The sequence below is a fragment of the Rhinolophus sinicus genome, linkage group LG02 (genome assembly GCF_036562045.2).
Source record: "Rhinolophus sinicus isolate RSC01 linkage group LG02, ASM3656204v1, whole genome shotgun sequence".
Lineage (NCBI taxonomy): Eukaryota > Metazoa > Chordata > Mammalia > Chiroptera > Rhinolophidae > Rhinolophus > Rhinolophus sinicus.
Window position 1 is genome coordinate 43,128,011 of NC_133752.1, and position 27,070 is coordinate 43,155,080.

At 34.7% G+C, this 27,070-nt stretch overlaps 1 protein-coding gene across 4 annotated transcripts in view; it reads right to left on the reverse strand.

Annotated features, from left to right (window-relative positions):
- Nucleotides 1–27,070, reverse strand: part of CCSER1 (coiled-coil serine rich protein 1) — a 1,114,085-nt gene that overhangs the window by 461,225 nt on the left and 625,790 nt on the right. The window contains exon 10 of one of the 4 annotated variants that reach the window (XM_074323504.1): nt 12,205–14,385. The exons of the other annotated variants lie outside the window; for them this stretch is intronic. Coding sequence (XP_074179605.1) covers nt 14,326–14,385 — 60 coding nt within the window. The 3' untranslated portion in view covers nt 12,205–14,325. Of the gene's footprint in view, nt 1–12,204; nt 14,386–27,070 lie in introns of those variants that run through there. 4 annotated transcript variants of the gene reach the window in all.

Consider the following 27,070-nt stretch of genomic DNA (forward strand, 5'->3'; position numbering starts at 1 on the left):
GAACTTAGCACAAATTGAATATCTATAACCCATCAAAGGACTCTGCTCATTACACAGAACAGCTAACAGACTCGTAAGAGGATTACTTGAAGGTGGGCAAACTGGGGAAACAGGGGAAGAAGGAAGGGTGCAGAGTGGAGACAGGCCTGCATCCCTGGCATCCCCGGCTGCAGAGACACAGGTGGCCCCATGAAGAACACAGACCACAAGAACCAGGAGGTGGGCTCTTTCCCTGCATCCCACAGCTGATCTCTCCTGCTGAGACAGCAGCATATCCAGGCCTTGAGGCAGTAACCTCAGCTGAGACCTCCAGCTGGGCCCTAGGTAGGACAAAGGAAGTAAACAACATTCCTGGGCCCCTCCCCCCACTCTCCCAATCCTACCCCGGGCCTTCCAGAGACTCAAACTGGCCACTGAATTGAGGAGTAATGTCAGATTACAGAGGAGCAGTAGCGCTCAGGCTCTGGGAAGACCTGGTTTGCAGCAGCTGCAATCCAGGGAAGAGGCTGGGAAGAGTATGACCCTGCTGGGCTGGGAGAGAGAAGAATCCTCCATCCTCAGCCCCCACCTTTTCTGGTCTGCCTAGGGCAGGACAATTACAACTGCAGAGACACACCCCGGGGGTCAGCAGCAGGTGGCAGAGACAGCTCTGGGCTTCCAGCAACTCAGAAATATTGTGCCCTACACACACACACACACACAAATACACCCATGGAAGAAGTGCCCTAAAACTCAGGAGACCTGGGCACAAGGCTGGCTGTGTTACTCTCAGTGACTCAGTATGTATAGGCAAGAGCAGAAACTGCACTGACATAAAAACTACCATCCAGACCCCATAGCCCCACTCATCTAGAACTGCAGTGCCAGGGTCACCCTGGGCACCAGGTGACTGGCTCTGCCTGAACGACACGCAGAAGACTCTTTGGTACCGCAGAGGACAACCTGGAGATTACTTGGGAGGCTTAAGCCAAAACTGGCGCTGTTTTTTTTTGTTTTGTTTTGTTTTTGTATTTTTGATATTTTTGCCTGTGTTGATTGTGGGTTATCGGTTATTTTTACATGTGAGAGTATTTAGTTTTTACTTTGCTGTTGTTGTTGTGCTTGGTGATTTGCTTTGTTCTGACATTGCCCAACACCAGGGCCCAGCCCAAGAGTCACAAGATTCAACACACCCAGAGGCCAACTCTCCTGACCACACCAGAGTATTATCAGGTTTGACCTACAAGTGACACACACAGAGGGAATTCTCTACAGGCACAAGAGCCCATAGGGGCCAAGCCTCATTTGAGCAATCAACCTTCAAACAGAAGATCATCCACTGTGGGCAGAGCCAAGTCTCACAAGTAGTCAGCCTAGGAGTCAATCACACCTACTGACAAACCAAAAGCAATTAAACCTCAACTTTAACAGGACAATATGCACAACACAAGGGTTACCTTTGGAGCACACACAGAGGAGAATAGGGAAGTGGTGCAAATCAAATATAAAGGACACACACAACATAAGATAACCCACCAAAAACAAACAACCCTAGGGGAATCTACCTAATACATCAAAGCAAAACACAGAGAGTCAGCCAGAATGGAGAAACAAAGAAACATGTCCCAAATAAAAGAACAGAAGAAACCTCCAGAATTAGAACTAAATGAAATAGAGGTAACCAACCTATCAGAGACAGAGTTCAGAACACTGATGATAAGAATGTTTAAGGAGCTTAGTTACGATATAAAGAAGGATAGAGAAATCATAATGAACAACCAGTTAGAACTAAAGAATACAATAACTGAAATAAACAACACACTTGAAGGAATTACCCGCAGGTTAGATAAGGCAGAGAATCAAATCAGCCACTTAGAAGACAAGTTAGCAGAAATCACCCAAGCGGAACAACAAAAAGAAAAAAAGAATAAAAAACAATGAAAATGGTTTAAGAGACTTCTGGGATAACATCAAGCACAACAACATGTGCATCATAGGAATACCAGAAGGTGAAGAGAGGGAGCAAAGGATCGAGAACATATAATGACTAAAAACTTCCCTAACCTGCTGAAGGAAACTAACATACAAGCCCAGGAAATAAAGAGAGTTCCAACCAGGATGAACACAAAAAGGTGCTCACTTAGACACATAGTTAAAGTGGCAAAGGTTAAAGACAAAAAGAATCCTAAAAGCAGCAAGAGAAAGACAGTGGGTTACATACAAGGGAACTTCTACAAGACTATCAAGTGACTTTTTTACAGAAACTTTGCAGGTAAGAAGGGAGTGGCAGGAGGTACTCAAAGTGATGAAAAACAAAGGCCTACAACCTAGATTGCTTTATCCAGCAAGACTATCACTTAAAATTGAAGGAGAGATATAGAGCTTGTCAGAAAAGAATAAGCTAAAGGAATTTATTACCACCAAGCCAGCATTGCAGGGTATATTAAAAGGGCTTCTGTAAGCAGAAGAAAGATAAAAACAATCTAATTACAAAAAAGAAAATGGCTATAACTATGTACCTATCAATAATCACTTTAAATGTTCCAATCAAAAGACATAGGGTAGCTGAGTGGATAAGAAAGCAAGACGCTTGCATTTGCTATAATACAAGAGACTCACCTCAGATCAAAAGACATACACAGACTGAAAGTGAAGGGTTGGAGTAAGATATTTCATGCAAATGGGATTGAGAAAAAGCTGGAGTAGCAATACTTATATGTGACAAAATAGACTTTAAAATGAAGAATATATTAAAAGACAAAGATGGGCACTAGATAATAATAAAGGGATCGATCAAACAAGAGGATAGAACCCTAGTAAACATCTATGCACCCAACATAGGAGCACCTAAATATATAAAACAGATATTGATTGACATAAAGTTGAGATCAACAATTACACTATCATAGTAGGGGACTTCAACACAACTCTGACAACAAGGGACAGGTCTTCCAGACAGAAAATCAATATGGAAACAACGGCCTTAAATGACACATTGGACCAGTTGGATTTAATCGATATTTTCAGAGCATTTCACCCCAAAGCTGCAGAATATATGTTCTTCTCAGGCACACATGGAACATTTTCCAAGATAGATCACATGTTAGGCCACAAAACAAGTCTTGATGAATTTACCAAAACTGAAATCATACCTATTGTCTTCTCTGTCCACAGTGCTATGAAATTAGAAATCAACTACAGGAAAAACTAGAAGACACACAAATACATGGAGGCTGAATAACATGTTACTAAATAATGAATGGGTCAACAATGAGATCAAGGAAGAAATCAAAAGATATCTCGAGAAAAATGAAAATGAAAACACGATGACCCAAAATCTATGGGATGCAGTGAAAGCAGTCTAAGAGGGAAATGCAAAGCAATGCAGGTCTACCTAAAGAAACAAGAAAAATCACAAACCAACATTTTATCCTTACACCTAAGGGATCTGGAAAAAGAACAGCAAAATAAGCCCAAAGGGAACAAAAGGAAGGAGATAATAAAAATCAGAGTGGAAATCAATGAAATAGAGACAAAAAATAAATAAAAAATGAAAAAAAATACAAAAGATAAATGAATCGAAGAGCTGGTTTTTAGAAAAGATAAACAAAATCGAAAAACCTTTAGCAAGACTCATTAAAAAAAAGAGAGAGAGAGAGAGAGAGAAAGAGAGAGAGAGGACCCAAATTAATAAAATCAGAAATGAAAGAGGAGAAGTGACAACAGACACCACAGAAATACAAAAAAAATTAAGAAATTACTATGAGCAACTATATGTCAACAAATTAGATAATCTGGAAGAAACGGACAATTTTCTAGAAGCATACAACCTTCCAAGGCTAACTCAAAAAGAAACGGAAAATCTGAGTAGACTGATTACCACCAGGGAAATTGAATTAGTAATCAACAAGCTCCCAACAAACAAAAACCCTGGAGCAGATGGCTTTACAGGTGAATTTGACAAAACATTCAAAAAAGAATTATCACTTATTCTCTTCAAAGTATTCCAAAAAATCCAGAAGGGGGAATCTCCCAAACACTTTTTATGAGGCCAATATCACCCCGATCCCAAAATCAGACAAAGACATTACAAAGAAAGAAAACTACAGGACGATATCCCTTATGACCATAGATGCAAAAATCCTCAACAAAATATTAGTGAACAGAATTCAGCAATACATTAAAAAGATCATACACCATGATCAAGTGGGATTCATTCCTGGTATGCAAGGGTGGTTCAACATCCACAAATCAATTAATGTGATACACCACATTAACAAAATGAAAAATAAAAATCACATGATCATATCAATAGATGCATAAAAAGCATTTGACAAAATCAAGCAGCGATTTATGATAAAACTCTTAAGAAAATGGGAATGGGGGACCATATCTCAACACAATAAAGGCCATATATGATAAAACCTCAGCTAACATCATCCTCAATGGGGAAAAGCTAAAACCGTTCTCCTTAAGATCAGGAACAAGGCAAGGTTGCCCACTTTCTCCACTTCTATTCAACACAGTGCTGGAATTTCTAGCCACAGCAATCAGACAAGAAAAATAAATAAAAGGTATCCAAATTGGTAAGGAGGAAGTAAAATTGCCATTATATGCAGATGACATGACACTATATAGAGAGAACCCCAAAGATTCCACCAAAAAAATTATTAAAACTGATAAATGAATTTAGTAAAGTAGCAGGATACAAAATTAATATTCAGAAATCAGTTGCATTTACATATACCAATAATAAAATAGCAGAAGGAGAAACTAAGAAAACAATCCCATTTAAAATTGCTTCAAAGACTAAAACACCTGGGGATAAATTTAACCAAAAAGGTAAAAGATCTGTACTCAGAAAATTATAAGGCACTGAAGAGATAAACTAAAGAAGATACAAATAGATGGAAACACATACCATGCTCATGGATAGAAAGAATTAATATCATTAAAATGTCCATACTGCCTAAGGGAATATACAGATTCAGTGCAATTCCTGTCAAACTACCAAGGACATTTTTTTCACAGAAATAAAACATATAATCCTAAAATTTATATGGAACCTAAAAGACCCTGGATAGTCTCAGCAATCTTGAGAAATAAGAACAAAATGGGAGGTATAATGATACCTGACATCAAATTATACTACAAGGCTACAGTAATCAAAACAGCATAATATTAGCATAAAAACAGACACATGCATCAATGGAACAGAATAGAGAGCCCAAAAATAAAACCATACCTATGTGGTCATTTAATCTGCAACAAAGGAAGCAAGAATTTACAGTGGAGTAAAGACAGTCTATTCAATAAATGGTGCTAGGAAACCTGGACAGACACATGCAAAAAAATGAAGCTGGACCACCTCCTTACACCATATTCAAGAATAAATTCAAAATGGATTAAAGACTAAAATGTAAGATCTGAAACCATAAAACTCATAGAAGAAAATATAGAAAGAAACTTTACAGACATTACCCAGAGTAAGATTTTTACTGATAAATACCTTCATGCAAGGGAAGTAAGAGAAAAAAGAAACATGTGGAGTTAAATCAAACTAAAAAGTTTTTTTTCACAGGAAAGGAAATCATCAATAAAATAAAAAGGGATCTTACTGAATGGGAGAAGATATTTGCGAATGATATATCCGATAAAGGGTTAATATCCCAAATTTATATAAAACTCACAAACAAGTCCAAAAAAACAAACAATCCAATTAAAAAATGGGCAGAGGACATGAAGAGACATTTTTCTAAAGAGGACATACAGATGGCAAACAGACATAAAAAAATGCTCAACCTCATTAATCATTAGAGAAATGCAAATAAAACTACAATGGAATATCATCTCACCCCAGTCAAAGTGGCTATCATCAATAAATCAACAAACAAAAAGTGCTGGCGAGGATGTAGAGAAAAGGGAACCCTCATGCACTGTTTGTGGGATTGCAGATTGGTGCAGCCACTATGGAAAATAGTATGGAGGTATCTCAAAAATCTGAAAATGGAACTACCTTATGACCCAGCAATTCCACTCCTAGGTATCTATCCAGAGAAATCCAAAACTCTAATTCGAAAAAGTTTATGCACCCCTATGTTTATTGCAGCACTATACACAATTGTCAAAACATGGAAACAACCAAAATGTCCATTGGTAGATGAATGGATTAAGAAACTGTGATACATCTATACAATGGAGTATTATGTAGCCATAAAGAATAAAATCTTAACCATTTACAACAATATGGATGGTCCTAGAGAACATTATGTTAAGTGAAATAAGTCAGACAGAGAAAGACAAATACCATATGATCTCACTTTTATGTGGAATCTAAAGAAAAGAATAAGTGAAGGAACCAATCAGAAACAGTCTCAGAGACGTAGAGGAAAAACATAGACGTAGAGGGTGGGGATAAGGGGGAAGGTGAGGGGATTGGAAAGCACAATCGGTAACCACAAGATTGCCACGGGGATACGAAAGTCAATTTGGGGAATGTAATGATTTTGTAGGATATCTGATGGACACTTGTCTTGTTAGGGAGACCACCTCAGGGATGACGTAGATGCCTGATCACTGCACTGTACACCTGAAGCTGAAGCTGAACAATAATGAATGTCAACTACAATATATATATATATGGAATAGAGGATTAGGAATAGAGACAGTGGAAATGTAATGGCTGCATGCAATGTCAGAAGGGTAGTAGATGGAAGGAGCGGGTCTATCACTGTGTGAGGGATATAAGTGATAAATGTCTATTACATTGTTTTGTGCACCTGAAACTAATAAAAATTTGAAAAAAAAAGCACTGTGATTATACCTGTATATTCTGGTAATCGCTACTCCTCTGTGGTTGGTTGGCACATGGTGTTATATAGTTTTATGCCCCAGGGCCCAACACACTGCAAGTATTTGTAACTATTTCCTAAATAAATAATTAAAAAATAATGTGAATCCATGCAAATTATGATTTCCTAGTAAAATTGGTTGACAATTAATATTTATACTCAACCTTATATTCTGAATATTCCATTTCCTTCTATTTTGTTGTGTTAAAATTAAATACAAAATGAAGACTGTACTTAAGAATTCCCTAAGAAGACAAAACCATTTAAGCTGCATAAGCAAAACTACATTAATATTAATTAATGAACACAGATGGAACTTAGGTTATTTCTTGTAAATGTCTGTGACAATAAAAGAAACAAATCTTCTTTCCAAAAAATGTTATATAAAATCACTTTTAACCAATTCTCTGCCATTTGGGAGCCCCTGTTGTAATTACCAATCACTGTAAAGGGTAAATAATTATAAAGAGTAAATAAGTTCCTCCTCTGTAAAATGAGAACAACAGAATCTCTCTTATTTTTCTTTTTGTTTTTGTTTAAGATTAGATGAGTTAGTACATATAAAACACTTAGAACACTGGTTGGCAGATAGTAGTACCTAATAAATATTAGCCATTATCCTTTTTACCTAGAAAAACTACAGTACCTTGCATTTGCTCATGTTTATAATACTAGTATGATTACTCATAACTATAATTACAAAAATGAAAGGCAAACATTTACCTTATTAGAATTTTAGGAGTTTCAATATTGATTGTTTTTTAAAAGCAGCATATTCTACAATGATGTATTTGTGATACCTCCCTATTATAATAAGACTATCATTTTAAATTATGACAAGTGTGAGTGATATGAGAGTAGTGACACCAATACTATTCACTAGCATCAATGATAAAGCATTTATTTTACCCAGTTAGTAAGAGCTGCACAAGAAGACTCAGTATAAGTAATGGAAAGTATAGTGGACTGAGAGTTCAAAGATCAGTACCTTAGTCTAAGTTCTGATAAACTTTCTGTTGTGATTTTGGACAAATAAAATTGGTTCAAAGAAGTTTATTTCAGACAAGTTATTTAACTAAATCTGTAAAGTCAGGAGGTAGAATTGGATTACTTAAGACCCACTCCCTCCACCATCTTTAAAGATGACTGAGAAATCCTTTACAATATGTTCCTCATTTTAAAGACCTAATAGGTTGGTTGAGATTATAAGAGTAGCACACATGAAATAACCACAGACAATTTCAAGTATTCTGTGACTCACCTAAGGCTACAGAGAGTTGAATTTTTAAGTACAGGCTCTGGATCCAGAGAGCCTATGCTAAAACACAGTCCAGTAATTTTCTGGTAGTGTCATATAGAGCAAATTACTTAACTTGTCTATATGCCAGCTTCCTTGATTGAAAAGAGGTACCAGATAATAGTGGCTACCTCATAGACTTTTGTGAGAATTAAAATAATTAAAATATGTAAAGCCTTTAGAACAGCACTTCACACCTAGCAAGAGTAAAAAAAAAAAAAAAAGAAAAAAAAAGTTATCCATTTTTGAACTGCATACTGATTTATAGAAGATGGAGTTCCATTATGCCTGGAGTAGCATTATGTAAGGAACATGTTAGGGATGAGGTAGGGGATATGAAACATAGATTCTTCCTCATTTGAACAAGCTAAGAGAAAAGAAATAGGTCTACAAATTATGGGACTGAAGTGGGTAAATGCACTAACATTGGATTTGGTTTTCTTTTTCTGTATTTTTTCTTATGGGAATTTTTCCACTGTACTTTTGATATATACCAAGTAGAAGAAAATGAAATATAAAAGAATAGAGATTCTACATAACTAAACCTACATCCAAAATATCTTAAGATCAGGCATTTTATTTCAATAAAATATATGAGGTGTATAGTATAACTGAAAAAAGAAAAATAAAGAAAACACATGCCATAGTCCAATTAGCTGAATGAATTATTGCTCCAGTAGGAATAATTTTATATAAATAGCAAAGAAAAACAAAACAAATATTTATAAATTTAAATATATTAAGTATTATAAAGTTCTTTTTAAAAGATAACGTTTAAATAACTGGATTTTCTCTTATTATATATATAGCATACAATCAGAAAAACATTATTTAAAAAAAATTACTTTCCCCCCCCCAATTGAATCACAAAATTGCTGACATTCAAAAATGGCAATTCCTAAAAGCTTGCCTTAAGCAAAAAAAGAAAACAAAAAGAATCTCTAAGAAAAGCTATATCCTTTCTCTGGCCTCAAATTATGTTTTGAAACATTCGAAACACCGAAGACAGAAGACAAATAAAAAATAACTGCAATCTCAGTCAGATACACGTTTTCTTAAACAGCATCATTTTCTTTTTTGAAATGAAAAATCTAGACATTGGATTTGCCATTCAATTCCAATAGACTATCATCTCAGAATGAGTGGTGGAAATGGAGCACGTGGGAAGGTGGAGTTAAAGCAACTGACTTCCCCAGGGGAAAGAAAAGAAGGAAGGTAACCTTGTCAATATGAAAACTGGATATCCAGAAAATAAACTAATAATATTTGCTTGAAGAAGTTTCCTCATTTATGGAATTTTAACAGCATGTCTCTGGTTAAGGGCTGATTTGAGTAAATAAACTCAAAATCTGTGGATTTATAAGCATGTCTCCCTTAAAATTGTCACACTGTTGGTATATAAAATGAAAGTGTTTCATGGATGAAACATTCCTCCTGCTGTGTGAGGTAACACCATAAAACCTCACTTGGAGATCTGACTTACTACTATGGATCAAAGAACAGACATTCACTGAGGGTATAAGAGCTTGCAGAGCTGCCGTCAACATCCCAGACCAGTCATCTTTCATCTGAGCTTAATTGCCCGCACTTAGAAATATTAGTAAAGATTGGTATTGGAGTAAGATCTATGATTTGTGTTAGTCTGATTTGACAATCTGATTCACTGTGTTATCTCACAACATATTGAATATTCTTTTTTCATTAAAAACCAACGATAAATTTCCAATGTATATACATACAGCATTCTACTACTAGATGTTTTTTACTTTCTAAATCAAATTAATAAAAAAGTGTCTTTTTTATTTGTTTGTTCTTTTTTTTTGTTTTTTTTTTTGCTTTGTAAAGCTTGAATTCTGATAAAACGTTAGAAAAACAATAACATATAATATGGGTTTATGCATATAAAATTTTACTCATATTGTATTTGCATTACTGAAATGGGTAAGACAGTTTTCAAAAGAGTAGGCATTACCTTTCAGGATCTTATTTTTAAAATTCTTGTGGCTACACCCAAATGACAGCTAAATAATAGAAATCTACAAAAACATTTCATAAAATAAAGTTGTATAAAAACTGTACTAATAACATAAATGAACTCTAGATCTACATTAACACAGTAACTTCTTAAGATATATACACACCATGATGTAAAGAAAATTAAAATCTGTGTAGCATTATTTATTGCTAAATGAAGTTACTTGTTCTTTCAAGTTCACTCTGATGTTCTTAGTTAAAACAGTACACACAAATCTCTTTCCAGGTCAGAAATCCTGCCTTCTGTATGAAAAAGAAACTTCTATGGAGAGACTAAGTAGGGTGGCATGACATTTATTCACTCTCCTGGTCATTATATTCAAAAATATATTAGTACATAAGCCTTCCAGATTGTTCATCAATGTTTAAGCTGCTGGCTCTTCACCCTTAGAGAGGTGAGAGAACACCTCGTTGTGCTCTTGAGTCTTAAATTTTAAAAAAAGTTGGAAATTAAAAAACAAACGAAAAACTAAATCTTCAAGGGAATTATGGAAACAATTTTACCCTTGCTGCAATACTTGTTTTTCTCCATCAGAATCCACTTAGCATTCATTTGTCAATGTTCTTCCCTTTTCTTCATTAGAAACGCTCGTTACCTACTTACTTACTCCTCCGTATCAAGTTCCTTTTTAAAAAATATAATTTTAAAATGAGGGTTTTCTCATTTCATGTGTGTGTGCATGCGTATATAATTTGACCATAATGCTTATAAATTAAATATGCAATCAGTGGTTTTCAGATATTAGGAACAGTCACTAGAAACTATTTTATTGTCATCTGAGACTCCTGTTCATAAACCTCCTGTACGTGTATCAATATATGGCATTCAAAGACAAAAAAAGTGGAAAAAAACTTTCTCAAAATAGAAAGAAAAAAGTCAGCAGATATATTCAATGTTTGATTTGGGGTGAAAAATAAGAAAAATGCTTACACCTACCCCCCCATTTTACAGCCTATTCTACTCTTCTTCAGTACAATTAATGGTATAAACTTATTATGCAAGTTCAGATATTCAACAGACACTTGGAAGGCATAGGATATTCTATTAGCTCTTAAGTTGTATTAATATCAAGAATAAGAGTTCTTTTCAATTGAGGATATATATGTCAATGTATGCTTAACATATGGACTTCTTTCAACTATACATATCAAATGAAATTGAGTTTGAAAATATATGAGTTACTGTTGAAGTAGTTTTTGAAAATTGCAATGGTGATTGCTGATACCAAAACCCAGCAGCAAGACAGATTTTTTAGAAAGAGTGATTATACATAAGAAAATAAGATAGAATTATATTTAGAGAGTCCTGTAAAGACAAATAGGCACAAAACACAACAATATAAAAAGCATCCCTTTGTTAAATTTTGTCATTACTGCCTCTAGCAGCAAGTTAAATGTGGAAAAGGAAGTATATTTTGTTTTCTAAATAAATATTTAAAATAATATCAAATTTTAGTAATTATGAAAAATGATAGAATTTTGACCACTTTAGCAAGGGAATTTTTATGTGTGTCATAATAAAAATCATATGTGTAAAAGAATGTATATTTATTTTAGAGTCATTAAAAATCATTTAAAACACAACTATGTCATAAATCTAACCAAGAATGATAAGTTGCCTATATTTAAAAATATGATAACTAAGAACAATTAACATGCATATATTTCAGGGCACTAAAAATTAAATTTTCAGAATGATTTAAAATACAGATAAAATATGTGCTAATAATTATTAAAATATCTAGCAAAAGTATGCATGGTTTTCCATCTAAGCACTTCTCTATATTTGAATAAATAATTCTTACTATTATGAAATTATATCCTTAGCTCCTATATTACACATCTTAGACAGTTAGGCATTAACCTAGTAAATGCTCATCATCACAATAATCTCTAGTCCATAATGCAGATTTTAGGAAAATTCAATCTTTAATAATGTATAACACATATACTTAATGCAATTATCTGTATATTTGCATATAGAGATATATTACATATATATAATATGCAATTTTGCAGTCATGCAGTCCACCAGCACTCTGAAAACAGAAAAACAAAACAAAATCCTTCCTTTTGATTTGGAATATCTGAGCACACTCTTTAGCTTTGACATGTTAGAAGTTACATGAACTTGAGAAAGTCACTCAACCTCTTCAAATTTCACTTTTCTTATTTGGAAAACAAACATAATTAAGCTTGTCCATCTCTTAGTTTTAGTTAGTCACCATCAGAGTATTTCAGACAAACATGTAGGCATAATCGTAAAGCATAATGTTTCCTTTCATCAATACATACTGATGTGGCACTACTTGCAACAGTCATATATACTCTGATGTCTCTTGCTTCTTCTTGGGGAATGGATCAACTTTAGTTTTGTTACATGCTGGAATATAGTACAGTAATTACAATGGTTCTTACACATTTTTCTAAAAACAATGACAATGCTCCCATGTTAATTCCTGTTTTTAATTCACTTTTAATGTAATCAAATACAAAACATTTTATAGTTAAATTGACAGATTATATAACATTGTGAGAATGTCTGAATATTTTTCTCCATGAAAATAAAAGTATTAACCTGTAAACATGTTCACTTGTGTATATTCAGCCCAAGTTCCATTAAAATAAATAAAATGAAAATAAAAAGAAAGTTTCCAAGCAAGCCGCACTGAAATGTCTTACTGGTGTTGAGAAATCGTAAAATTGTACCTTTTGAGGTAGGTGTCTTTTATTGGTCTATATTGACAGTTTCTGCTACATAGCTTTTGAGGCAAAAAATAACATTATTGACTTAACCGAGTTGCTAATACAAGTTTTCGGTTATTTTTCTTCTGCATCTTAGTCAAAACATCTTTCATTGAATTATTTCTTCTTCAAAATGATATTGACCATTCAAGTTGACAAATATCTTTACCAAAGTGCTTTACTGTAGGTGACTAAATTTCTTAAATTATCCACATTTGAAGATTTCAAATATAAAATAACACAGTAGCACGAAAGAGACAAGAAGAGGATAGAAGAATAAACTCTAGAAAACTGTTAGAGAAACAAAGAGGTTTTGGTATCTTTGATCATAAAAGGGTAATTCAAGGAGCAAAGTCAACAAGAACACATACAATGTTTGCATGTAAATAAATACATTTATAGTTTTATTTTAATACCATAGTTTAAACCCAACATTTGATCATATATACTATATGTTACATAATGATTCAAATAATTTTAAAATATTGATACCATATTTCTGAATGATACCACCACTAACCATGATTAATTCATCACCTCTCTGAAAAAGAGAGAATTCAGTAAAACCTGCTTTCTTCTAAGAGAACTAACAAGTTCTCGGGTTCTTCCATTAGCCTGCACCTACACACAACATGGAGCCACTCTCTGGTTCCATCACTTATCCTTGCAATAAACCAACATTTAAGAGTGCCTTGCTGCCACCTGGCCATTTGATAATTAAAGTGAACTATTACTGAAAATTAAACAGGGACACACCAAAATCAGGTGGTGATGCCAAGTCCAGAAGTCAGGCTTTCATTTATGACACACTGAAGAAACTTCCCTCAATAAAAAGTCCATATCCAATAAACTTTCTTCACTGGTTTAGACATACAGTTTTTTGGGTGTCTGTACTTAGAATAAGACATCATTATTTATTCCATCTTTGATCTCAGTGCAAGGAAATAAATAGAGATAATTTAGTTCTTCCATAGACACTGCCCCACTAATATGGAAGAAACTAGAAACATTGTTTTCAAACTTACCCAATACACATAGAATATGTGGTGAAATTAAATTAAGACTGTAACCAAAGTGACAAATGACATGGATGACAAAGTTGAACAAAAAATGCGTGCTGCCAAGTGGAATATTACATTCTAGAAAGCCACACAGAGATAATTTTTAGATAAAAGTCTACTTCTGTTTTAAAAATACATTGAGAATAAGGTAGGGATATGTCAGTTGTAACTTCATCCATCAATATTTTATGCAATTTGGTACAAATGAAAAAAAGTGTTAAATATCCGTAATGGAAACATTTCTGTATTAAATACTCTAAGGAATAGTTAACATGTAATAATGGAAAATTGATTATATTCAATATTTAATATGTCACCAATTCATGATACATTCCTTTTGGTCAAATAATGATTTAACCTAGGTTGAAATATGTACTGGTTTAAATAAACCTTCAGTGCATGTAGGATTCCACAGGGCCTTGAAAAGAAGAAAACAAAAATAAATAAATGAATGACATCAAATTAATAAAACAAAATGAAATGAAATTTAATATGAAGACATAAAATGTTTAAACACTTAAATAAAAAACACACAAACCAACATAAAACTGTTGTACTTATGATTTTAGAAGTCAAAATTGTTATTAAATTTTATTTAAAAATATTTATATTAGTGATGCTTACATGCCTCAAACTGCCAATTAGAAACACTTTACTATGAAACACAAGGTAAAAGAGGGAAGATCCATGGACTAAATTTTATTATTTCCGTGGTTTTGTAAATAGACTTAAAAGTAACAGTAAAGTACTTCAAGAAAATTAAATAATCGAGAAATAGGTATGTCTCACATGATTCTCCTAATATGTTTGTAAACAATATTTAGTTACCACAAAGCTCCAACAGAATCTTGTCAATCTGCAGCAATTATTACTATTATTTTTAAATCTCTATAGTTTATTGCAGTTTTAAGTGATAGGAAACTAACACATTTAAAAATCTTTCATCTAAAACAAGGAAACAAAAATAAAAAATCTCCTTTGTTCAGATAATACAGATAAAAAGAAATATAGGATCCAAGAAGTACAAAATACAGTATCTACCCCCAAGGAATGTAGAATTTAACTTCAGAGATATAAATGAATATAAAAAAAGGTGAGCCATACTACCAGATGATAGGTTATATATGTGGATACGTAAACAAAACAACAAATACACACACACACACACACACACACACATCAGTATGTATCAAGAACTGATCATATATAGTACTGACAAATATAAGATAGTACGTTATATATAGGACTGATAACTGCTGAAGTAGTTCTACGATATGAAAGATCATCCCTACTTTGGGTGGTCAAATCAAGAATATGAAATTAGAACTTGGCCCAAAGAGAGAGATATATTAAAGGGGAGGGGTAATCCAAACAAAATTGTTAAAAACAAATTAAACATATCAAAACACTAAACAGAGACAAGATATAGTAATGTATGTTGGAATATTTTAAGTAAAATAAAAGGTGTATGTGTAGGAATAGTAGGAGCTAAAATTGCGTAAGTAGGGAAGGGAATAATTTTAGCAGCTATAGATGCTGGTTTGAGGAATGTAAAATTTATGTTTTAAGCCCAGTGAAGACATTGAGAGAGTTTTAAAGTAGAAATACAACACAATGTAATCTATGTGGGTATTTTATTTGTTTGTTTGTTTTGGCTTTTTTTGTTTTTGCATATTTATTTGTGGTGTTATAGAGATTAGAATGTGTAAAGCCTGCAAACAGGAAGATAAAACCAACACCAACAGGAACTCCTAAAGTATCAAGCAGTCTTGTAAGATGACTGTTCTTTATAATATGATTTCCTCTGTCAAGATGATTGTTTCACGTTTGTTAACAGTTGACCCTTTGCTCAGGTTCTAACTCACGTTGCAACTTCCTGAGAAAGGTCTTTCCTAAGGAGTATTTTCTAGGCACAAGATATCCTGTTCACCTGATTCATCTCTTAGTTTCATCTTTTTCCTTATTTCCATCATGTCCCTTATAACGGTGAAATTTTCTTGCTTAGTTTTATCATTTATTGTCTGTCTTCATCCACTACAATACGAGGTTTATGAAGAAAGGAAACTTGATCATTTCTCATCCACTGCAACAATTTCAATGCCTGGAATACCCTCTTTTTTTATTTTTATTTTTTAAATGACTATAAATGAAAAGGGTGAAATATCATGTGACAAAAGGAACCACAGGTCTCTAACTGTATGTTATACATAGAGGTAGGCAATATGTATTAGCGAACAAACATGTTCTTAAAAAGACAAAAAAAATCTGCAGAATCATTAAGACTAACAAATAAACATTTCACAGACACCCAGTGTTCAGTACCTCTCCCCAAATGCTAGTTAAACCAATATGAAAAAACTGTGGGAACATACTTTTATATTTTACCTATTTTAGAAATGCGGAATTCTGCTTTCAACAAAATGGAGGTTGCCACAGTAGCCTAGCCCACATCACAAATCTAAACCTATGTCAGCCCACACTTATGGGAAACACCTCGCTATTTAGAAAATCTAACATACACCAACCACAATCCTCCAGCTCAGCTTTAAGCTCATTCACCTTACACTAGAAAACATGACTTGAAAGCCTCACCAGGAAATCCAGAACCTCCTAGTCCATCATGGTCTATCTTGTGCTGCTTCTTCTAATGATGGATAAAACTTGCTCTTGCCCCCAAATCCCTCGGGACAAGTACTCCAATGCTTGTGCAGCACTGCACTCAACAACACATGGGTTGTTTTTGCTTGAATAAAAGATATCAAACTCATTACTAAATTGTATATTTTTGTCATTTTACAGATTGATGACAAGGATGGAGTCTGAAGATACTGGCTGAAGATTATGGGATGGCTCCTAGATGCAAGTGAAGGTCCCCACGGAGCCTTTTTGGGCCCCTACCTCTTGGGATCACCAACAACCGTCTCTTGGATTGAGCTCCACTTATTTTGCCTTACTGAGCTCTTTGAGGTTTTTTGTTCTAATTCTCTGAGTTGGAAAATTGGGGTATGAAAGACTCCAGATTTTCACAGTGGGACTTACAGGTCTCAGGAGCTATGCACAAGCAGCCAATAAGTCAGCCTGAACTAGGAAGCATTATCTCAACAAGGGAAAATAATGTATACCCAACAATCTAAAGAAAGTAGGGACACACCTCCTGGGGCTCTTGCCTTTTTTGTGATAAAAAAAAGTAAGCGTAAACAACCGTTCATTCTGAAAACATTGGCAAGAAATAACCAAAGATAATTTAGAATTACAGTGGCCATTTGGGAGCTTTTATAACCTAGACAAGACATACACTAATGAAGAGCCCTTGATTGTGGGGGGAAAAAAAAAGAAGAAGAAGAATGGGAAACTTTCTTTGATTGGTATGCTGATGTGTAACAAAAGGCTTCTGAATCAACAATCGTGCCTCTTAACGATTCATTGCCAAAAGCCACTACATAGTTAAAACAACAGAAATCTAAAAAATCTGACTGACACTCCATACTTTGACTCTAACCCTGAATGTACATCCTCCTCTTACTTCCCCTTTTGTAACAACCCTGAGGCTCTCAACTCATTGTTGGATCTCCCTTTCCATTCCGAAGATCTTACTGTTCAATTCCCTTTAAAATTCAGCCAATAGAAAATGCTAAGGAAAACAAGGATGCCCTTAAATTTATTCCCCAAACAACTTTTACACCACAGCCCAAGGGTGAAATATGAGCAATAGTAAAAGACTTCCCTGAACAAAAGGAGGATCCTCAAAAATTTACTGAGGAATTTAGAATCTTGATTAATGCATACGACCCAGGAATCCCCGACCTATCACAATTAATATACATTCTGGTGGGTCCAGAAAAAAAATCTGAAAATGGTTTAGAGAGGCAGAGTGGATGAAACCTAAAGAGGAAGCCAGAGACACTAGATGAGCTTGTAAAATGGCCCAGGATTTCTTAAGGGTCATTCCCAGAATATTTCCATCAAGACCAAATTGGACTCTTGTTCAACCTTTTAAACAAAACAAAAAAAAAAGGTAAATCAGCAACAAATTTTAGAAATATATTTGAATCTTTATTTCTAAGACACTCATGTTTTACTAAAATAACTTGCTCAAATCAACCTGCCCTCATTGTCCCTCTTTATGAGCAGCCTCTTCTCAGATCTTTCCAGTATGATCCAATATAATAGACCAGAACGGGAAGTTGTGACTGTTGATCAAGTTTGTATTCTGTCTGAATATTCTGAAAGTACTTCAGAATTAGGAAAAAATGGAAAAAAACAAAAAAACAAAAACGAGGCTACCAAACACGGCTCTCCAGTTCCAAGGGACTCAGCCATCAAACAAGCCATCTTATCATTTTAAACTTCAAGGGGCCCCACCTAAACAATCCTGGCCCCCAGGCCCATGTCACATCTCTGAACAGACAGGATATTGAAAAAGAAAACTGTTCCCAAAGAAAACAAGTGCTAAGCCTATCTTTCAGACTTCCAAAACCATCTCAATGATGGGGCTCCTAAGGAAATATACAAATGTTGCTTCTTGTAGTCACTCTAAGTGAACATGGTGAAATTCAAATCAAAATAAGTGGAGAAAGATGTACAGGTTGAGTAGACACCTATGTTAAGGCCCACCTTTTTAAAGCAAACTATCGCCTCTGAGTGGGGGGGGAATATATATATATATATATATATATATATATATATATATATATATATTATATACATATATATGCACATATATATGTGTGTGTGTGTGTGTGTGTGTGTGGTATATAATATATATGTTTTTGGTTTTTTTTAATAAGACACAAACAGACTACCCATCAAAATAGGTCCACAGGGCTTTAGGACCCATCTCCTACAATCATGCTTTTCTACTTTGTGATTCAACCACTTTGAATTTAATCAGCTGAGATCTCTTATCTAAAGTGCAAGAGCACACGTTTTATTCCCAATAGAGAAATAATCCTTGAATTCCCTGACCATCCTGAATCAGAATCATTATGTGCTCTACAATTTGCTATATATAATACTGAAAATGAGTGACCCAATGATACTCTAGAGTTATCTGAAGTTCCCCAGACTCTCTTGGCAACTTTATCAACAGACATTGGAAAAACCAAGAGTGCTGAACCCATAAAAATCCAAACAGACTGTACCAAACCCTTGCCAAAATTGCCTCAATATTCATTAAAACTAGAAGCTATGCAAGGACTCACCCCCACTATCAAACTTTTAATTTTTCAGGGGTTATTTGTCCTGTGCACCAGCCTTTGTTAACACTCCCATTCTCCCAATTATATAGTCAAATGGACAAGGATAATAACTTGTCCAAGATCTAAAGGCGATGAATAAAATTGTGATTCCTCATTTTCTGAGGCTACCCAATCCAAAAACCTTATTATTACAGGTCCCACCATATCCTAAGTGATTTACAATGGCAAACTTATGTTCTGCTTTCTTTAGCATTCCTGAGGTCCTAAACAGCCAATGTTTATTTGCTTTCATAAGGAACAATTGGCAATATACTTGCACTGGATACCTCATGGATTTACTTAAGTTCCCACCCATTTTCCCAAGCGTTCTATCAAATTCTAAGCACCTTATAATTCCCACAGGGGTCCTAATTTTTACAGTATGTGAATGATCTTTTGCTCTGTTCTCCCATTCAGGAAGCCTTTAAATTACACTCTATATATTTACTCCAATAGTAGGCAAACAATGGTCACAAGACCTCAAAGGAAAACCTTCAGTTTTGAAAACAGGCTGTTCACTACTTAGGACATGACTTGAGAGTTCAGGGGATTTTACTTTCTCCAAAGCATACAATTAATACAAAACTTTCTAAAACCTAATATACACACAACCCCCCCCCACACACACACACACAGTAAACAAACAACTTAGAGGGCTTTTAGGGCTGGCAAGATATTGCCAGCTTCAAATTCTTAATTTTTCCTTGGCAGTTCCCCTTTTAATGGACTCACCAAAACCTCCACACCAGATCTACTACCATGGAAAGACAAGCATGAACAAGAATTTACTGACCTTAAGAGAGCCCTCCAGGAACTCCTGCATTGGGCCTACCCAACTATGACAAGGCGTTTACCTTATCTGCCCATGAATGGAATAATCAGGCTTTAGAAGTTTGAACTCAAGACCAAGGTGGAAGAATGAGACCTAATGCATATTATAGCATGCAGTTTGACTCACTAACTAGAGCTCACCTAGTCTTAAGGGGATTGCAGCTGCAGCTAAATTAGAAGTCTCAGCAGAGCTGACCTTAGGAAATGATGTATATCTCCAAATACCTCATGCTGTTAAGAATCATCTAAACTCAGGTCTAACTCAACATCTTTCCAAGTAGACTCATTACTTATGAGCTCCTACTTTTATCTCCGTCTAACATACATATTAAATGCAACCTTAAGTTAATCCTACTACTCCACTTTCCTTATCAGGTAAAGGAGAATAGTATAACTGTGAGATATTTATTTTCCAATTAGTTGCTCCATGTCTAGATTTAAAGCATATACTCCCACATAATCCAGATTTAATTCTATGTGTGGATGGGTCCTATACCAAAAATAAGCAGTGAAAATACTAAATTGATTATGCAGTCACTACTGAATATGAGTTAATTAAACAGACTTCTCCTACAATGTAATTCAGCACAACAGGAAGAATTATTTGCCTTGACTAGAGCATGCATAATCATTCAAAAAAATCAGTCAACATTTACACTGATAGCCACTCTGGTATGGCACATAATTTTTGAATGTTATAAAAACAAAGAGACTTTCTAAGTTTAAGCGGTATTCCTATTAAAAACGGGGTACAAGTAGAAGAACTTCTCCCTGTCATTCTACTCCCTTCTAAACTCACTATAATTAAGATAAAGTCTCACACTAAAAGAATCGAATCCAAGTACTAGGGAAATGCATTGGCAGGTTTTCGTGCCAAAGACAGTGCATCCAGAGATTGATAAAATCCAGTGCATAGTTCAAAGGCCCATTAATTTTCTAACTTAACCTCACACATCACAACAAATTATTTTCCCTCCAGGGGAACAGCAATAGTGGAAATCAAAGGTTTGTATATTCAATGAGATCTCCAGTCTCTGGAGAGTCAGAAAGGCCACCTGGTTTTCTGAGATTTCCTCAAGCTGTCCTTAAGCCATACCTTATATTTCATGACACACCAAGGAACAGAAAAACATGATCCAAATTAAGGGACAGTATGCATGGGGAATTTTCTGTAAGGCTACAACTACACTTTAATTGGTGCAAGATCTGTGCAACTCATAATCATGGTAATACAAGTTTCAGGTAGAATAACTCTACCCCACATGGGACCACTTGAACATTTGCAACTGGATTTTATTCAATTGCTGTAGCACAAGGTTATCAATATGTACTAGTCATTGTTTGCTTCTTTTCTGGATGGGTTGAGACCTTTTCTTGTAGAAAGGCCAATGTGCCTATTGTCGCAAAACAAAACAAAAAAAATTAAAATTAAAACAAAAAAAATAAACTTTTAGAAAATGTTATCTCATCTTGGGATATACCTAGAGAATTTTCAGTGACTGAGTGAACTATTTCACTGGACAAATTGCACAGGCCCTCAAAAAGATGCCCTATACCATGTAACATTACTATTGTCCCAAACAACCTTAATCATCAGGAAAAGTTGGAAAAAAAATGGCATCCTTAAACTTGAACTATCAAAATTTTCAAAATCCACAGAACTCCCATGGCCTAAAGATTTACCTTTAGCCTTATTAATTATACAAAGAACACCATATAGAATTCACAAATTAACTCCTTATGAAATGATCACAGGAAGATCCAAGTCCCTATGGTCAAACCTCATATTGACACTTCTCTCATATATCTAGAAATGGTACAATATAGTAAATATCTTATATATTATCTAAAGCATATTTCCAACAGGTTAAAGAAGTCTTTCCTAATCCGGATTCCCAAATCTTTTCCTCCTCACAAACTGGAACTTGGGTCGCCTGGAAGAGACGGAAAAAAAAATAAAAAAAATCTGCCTTTGAGTTTCAGTGGAAGGGATCCTGTGTTCCTCACCACCAATGCAGCAGCTAAGCTTCAGGGCATCAGGCCTTTGATCTGCATCTCTCAATTGAAGAAGGCACTACCCGATTCCAAGTCTAGCGCTCCCACCACTGGACGTCCTCTCAAGGCTACATGAAGTAGACTACTTCCACCCAAGGTGCCAGATCATAACTCCTTACTTTAACCTCAAACATAAAACCCTTCCCTTTTCTCCTTTGTTCCTTTACTTTGGCATTGGCCTGCAAAGGTAATGCTGTCATCCATATCACTCAAGACATTGCTAAGGGGGTAAACTTTCAGACTGCAGGACTTGTCATCGAAAACTGATTTTTCCATGACGCTAAATATACCCATGTTCTCCCTGTGACCAATTTTTCTTCCATCCCCAATGTCACCATAAACTCAATCAACTTCCCTTAGAAGTTACTTACAGAGCCCAACTTTTACAGTCAGAATGTTTTGTGTCTTGCTTTAACCTCTTTCCTGTCATAAACTGTATGACCTCAGACAGAAAGGAATACCTTTAAAAACATCAGTACGTGCTCACCACCCTGTTCTTATAATTATCTAAATACAAATTTCCCCTGCCATAAAACTGCAAATTTTTCTATAGGCAGCCGTCTCTGCAAAGAATTTAGAAATTTTATTTTAGAATAGATTATCTTCCAAAACTCGATGAAAACCTAACTGATCCATGCTTCATTGGGCAAATGGAAAATTCCCAGTGAATGAATCCATTAATAACACTATTTTAATAGGAGCAGTGTGTGCCCCAACAGGTTTTCTTTTTCTTTTTCCTTTTTTGTGGCAAATTTAAGGAAAGATGTTCTTGGGCCTATGAATGACCAAATGAGCGGCACTTAACCAGAGAACACCATTTGCATTATCTAACTGTACCCCTAACTTTTCATAATCAAACTGAGACTTCTCAGTGGTTAACTCCCCTCAATTTGCATTATTGAACCAAACAGGAATTACCAAGAGGCAGTCATGATTCAAGATTCACTTCCTCTAGCAGATCCCTGTTCCTCTGGCTGGGAGTCTGAGCAAATGAGGCTCTGATGAGGAACCTCCCCTTAACTTGAAGATATCGCTGAATCTGATGTCAAAGCAATAGCTGCCCAACAAAAGTCCCTAGACTCTCTGACCAAAGTTGTTCTTGTTAATAGGACAGCCCTTGATTATTGTTTAGCTGAGCAAGGACGTGATTATCATTTAGCTGAGCAAGGACGTGTCTGTGCTGTGGCCAATACCACTTGCAACACTTGGATTAACACTTCTGGGAGAGTTGGGATTCAGTTACATAAGATCATGGAACAAAGCATTTGGCTTAACAAAGTGACTCCTTAAATGAAGTCTCTGATTTTTTCTTTTTTTTTTTTTGAAATCTTAGTTGATTTGGATCATGGGGAGCATAGCTTCAGAGTGCATTATCCTCCTTATAGTCATTCTAACAGTCTTCCTGGTGCATTGTGTTCTCTCAAACGCTTTAAATGAATGCATGCAGCTGCTGGCAACTAGACAAATAATCTCCCTTCCCCTAGAATGCCAATCATGAGATGAAGAAAATGGTCAACTCAGAGACAGATACCTCAATATCTTAAGCTATGATGTGCAGTCCGAGATACAACCTGACTCCAACATCAAAAAAGAGTGGTAGCTCAGAATGGCACGAGGGCTTTAAATTCTGATCAACTCTAAGTACAACTCTGAGTAAAATTGAAAGTATTGATCAGAAAGGGGCAATGGAGAAAGGAAACATGTGCATTGGGACCCACAAAATGAAGGTGGCCCAACTCACCTCACAAATCTAAACCTAGGTCAGCACACCCTTAGGGAGAAAACCTCACTATTTAGGAAACCTAACAAACACCAATCACAGTCCTATAACTCAGCTTTATCTGTCTCACCTTACCTTAGAAAACAGGACCTGCTAGCCTTAGCAGGAAATCCCGAACCTCCTAGCCCATCATGCACCATTTTGCATTGCTGCTATTAATGCTCTATAAAACTCACAAATCCCTCAGGTTGTGGAGTGTGAGGCACTGCACTCCACAATCCATGGACTGTTTTCCCTTGAAAAAAAAGAATAGCAAACCTGTTACTAAATTGTATTCTTTTTTTTCCGTCAGTTGACAACTATATTTAAGACTCCTGACAGCCATATTTTTAATAAAACTCTAATCCAGGTCCACCTTTTAATATTCTAAAAAAATGTTAGGAAAATAAACAGGAAAAATATCATAGGTTGAATATGTTGAGAGACACAAATGTCGCTAAATTATAGGACACTAACATTTCTCTTACCACCAAAGTTTATAATATTCTAGTACTTGTCACGCAGTGAGGACAAAAATTCCCAATAGTTCTCTGCCATTTTTAGCTAGTAGAACACAAAGAGGACTGCAAAGAAATAGTAAAGCTTAGCTAATGAGAATAAATTGTTCCCTGTGAGTACTTGTAGAGACAACAATAATTTGAAATATACAATTTTCTTTATGATTAACCACTCTGGGGATATGGTCAATTAAAAAAAAAATCAGTTACAGAATAGATAATCTTGGGCTTTAAAATATAATGCATTCAATATAGTGTCAAATTAGAAAAATAAATAAATAAAATAAACTCCCAATATTGAATATGTGCTTTCAATAGTTATATTTTAGAAGAAAAGTGTTTTAATTTTGTTTACTACAAAATTTTCAAGTCATTTTATTTTTCATGAAAGAAGTACATATAATTAAATACAATTTACAAACAAAATTTCATATCATTATGTCATTGTTGGGGAGTTTTCTTTTTTAAATAACACTTCTACACTGAAATTACAAATTTACTACTATAAAGGCACAGGTTTATCGCAAAATGTGTGAAAAAGACATAAGCAGAAATAAAGATATAAAATGCCATATTCCACACACACAACCAGAGGTGATCACACCACCATTTGTATATTCATTTTCCTTTGTTTTTTTGCCCAAAACATAGAGTACATTGTTTTTGTAAGTTACTACACTTGCTATTTCTCCCCCCACTTAATGACTTCTATCTTTCCATGTCAATATATTTTCATCTTATCTAACAGCTATGTTTATTCAAATTTTCTGAAGTATCCTTCAAATACTGTTACTGTTGAACTGCTGGACCCAAGCTTTAGTCCTAAACCATGCATGTATTTAAATCCCATTTGAATCTCACGCCTAATTTTTTCTTTTCTTTTCTTTTCTTTTCTTTTCTTTTCTCTTTTCTTTTCCCTCCCCTCCCCTCCCCTCCCCTCCCCCATCCCCTCTTTTCCCCTCTCTCCTCCCTTCCCTTTCCTTTCCCTCCCCTCCCCTCCCTCCCTTCCCTTTCCTTTGTTTTCTTTTTCTTTTCTTCTGTCTTTCTTTAAGTAATAACCATTCCCTTTACTGGGAAAAGTTCTAAACATAAGTATCCATAAAAATAGAAAAACTGGCACCATGAACACCTGCATAGCTATCATCTAGACTCAGTAATTAGGAGTTGTCATAGTTGTTTTTGCTTTTCTGTGTGTCCCTTCTCTCTCTCTCTCTCTCTCTCATATATATATATATATATATATATATATATATATATATATATATATATATATATACACACACACACACACATATATATGTATATATATACGCACACACGCATTACATTTATTATTATGTCTCTTTAGTTTCTTTAAGAAAATCCCCTAATTTTTAGTGTCACTTTCTTTTTTAGGGGTACATATCAGTTGTCTCAGAATACTGCACATTGGGAATTTGTCTGATTGTTGACTTGTGGTATTGCTTTACACATGCATCTACCTTCTGTGTTTACTGTATACCGAAAATTAGGCCTGTAAACTTGAATCATTTCAGGTTAGGTGTTTCTGACTATTGCTTTATACTCTTTCAGTGGCCAGGGCTGAAAAATATTCTTTAGTAAATTATGAGTTCATGTTGATAGTTTCTATTTGAAGATTATATTACAGGATTTTTGTTTTTCCTTTTTAAAAAATTTTCATAGTTATGTTTCTTTTCGCTCACCCTGTAATAATTTGGGTGTTAGTAAAATGTGATTGAATTATTAGCTGAATCTTACAATCTACATAAATAGCTTCGAAATAATTATAACAGTAGTAACATAATTTTACTACTAAGTCAAGCTTTAGAATTTTTGCAGTTCTCTTTTGTCATTAGACTGTGGACAACTAAGGATGTAGGACCAGAGAAAGGGTTCCAAATTAATTTAATTTCTGCCCCCCTGTGATGATACAAATTTGATGTATAATTAAGTTTATCTATTTCAAGTGGATTTTAATCTCTTCGTTTTCTTTTTCCATTAAAACTATATTAAATAAAAATACTCAGAATTTTTCACTTTATTGGTACCTCTTCCACACTGTTCTATACTTCTCTCTTCCCATTATGGATAAAGATTTTTATTTTTCTGCTTTCTGTTATTTGTACATACACAAAGTATTACAAAAACGAAATACTACACAACTGCTTCACACCTTGATTGCTTCACTTATTAATATAATCTTGAGATTATGCTATATTAGAACATGGATGTTCCCTGTCCCCACTTTTTGTTTGGCTTTACATCCCCCATTTTGTGAATAGGAGTCTTTATCAAACAGCCCTCTATCGATGGATCTATGTGTTGTTTTTCATTGTTAGCTAATACAAATAATGTCCATCATGGAAACTTTGTGGAGGTACTATTTTGTATATATGACTGCATGTTCTGGGCAGATTTCTAGAGATGGCATTGCTGTATGGTAAAACAACAAAAATTATACATATTGTTTCAATTTTCAAAATTCCCTCTACAGGGGATTATGCCATATAATGATGTTGTTCTTGAAAAGGAAAAAAAAAAAAAACAACAGTAAAAAAATGTTTAAATGTTCACATGATTGAATGATTTCCAGTCACTGACATTATGAAGTAAAAACACATGTATTAACATTATGGAAAAATACTCTTCATTATATTTGAAATGCCAAAAATATATGTAAATACATATATTAGCTCTGACAAT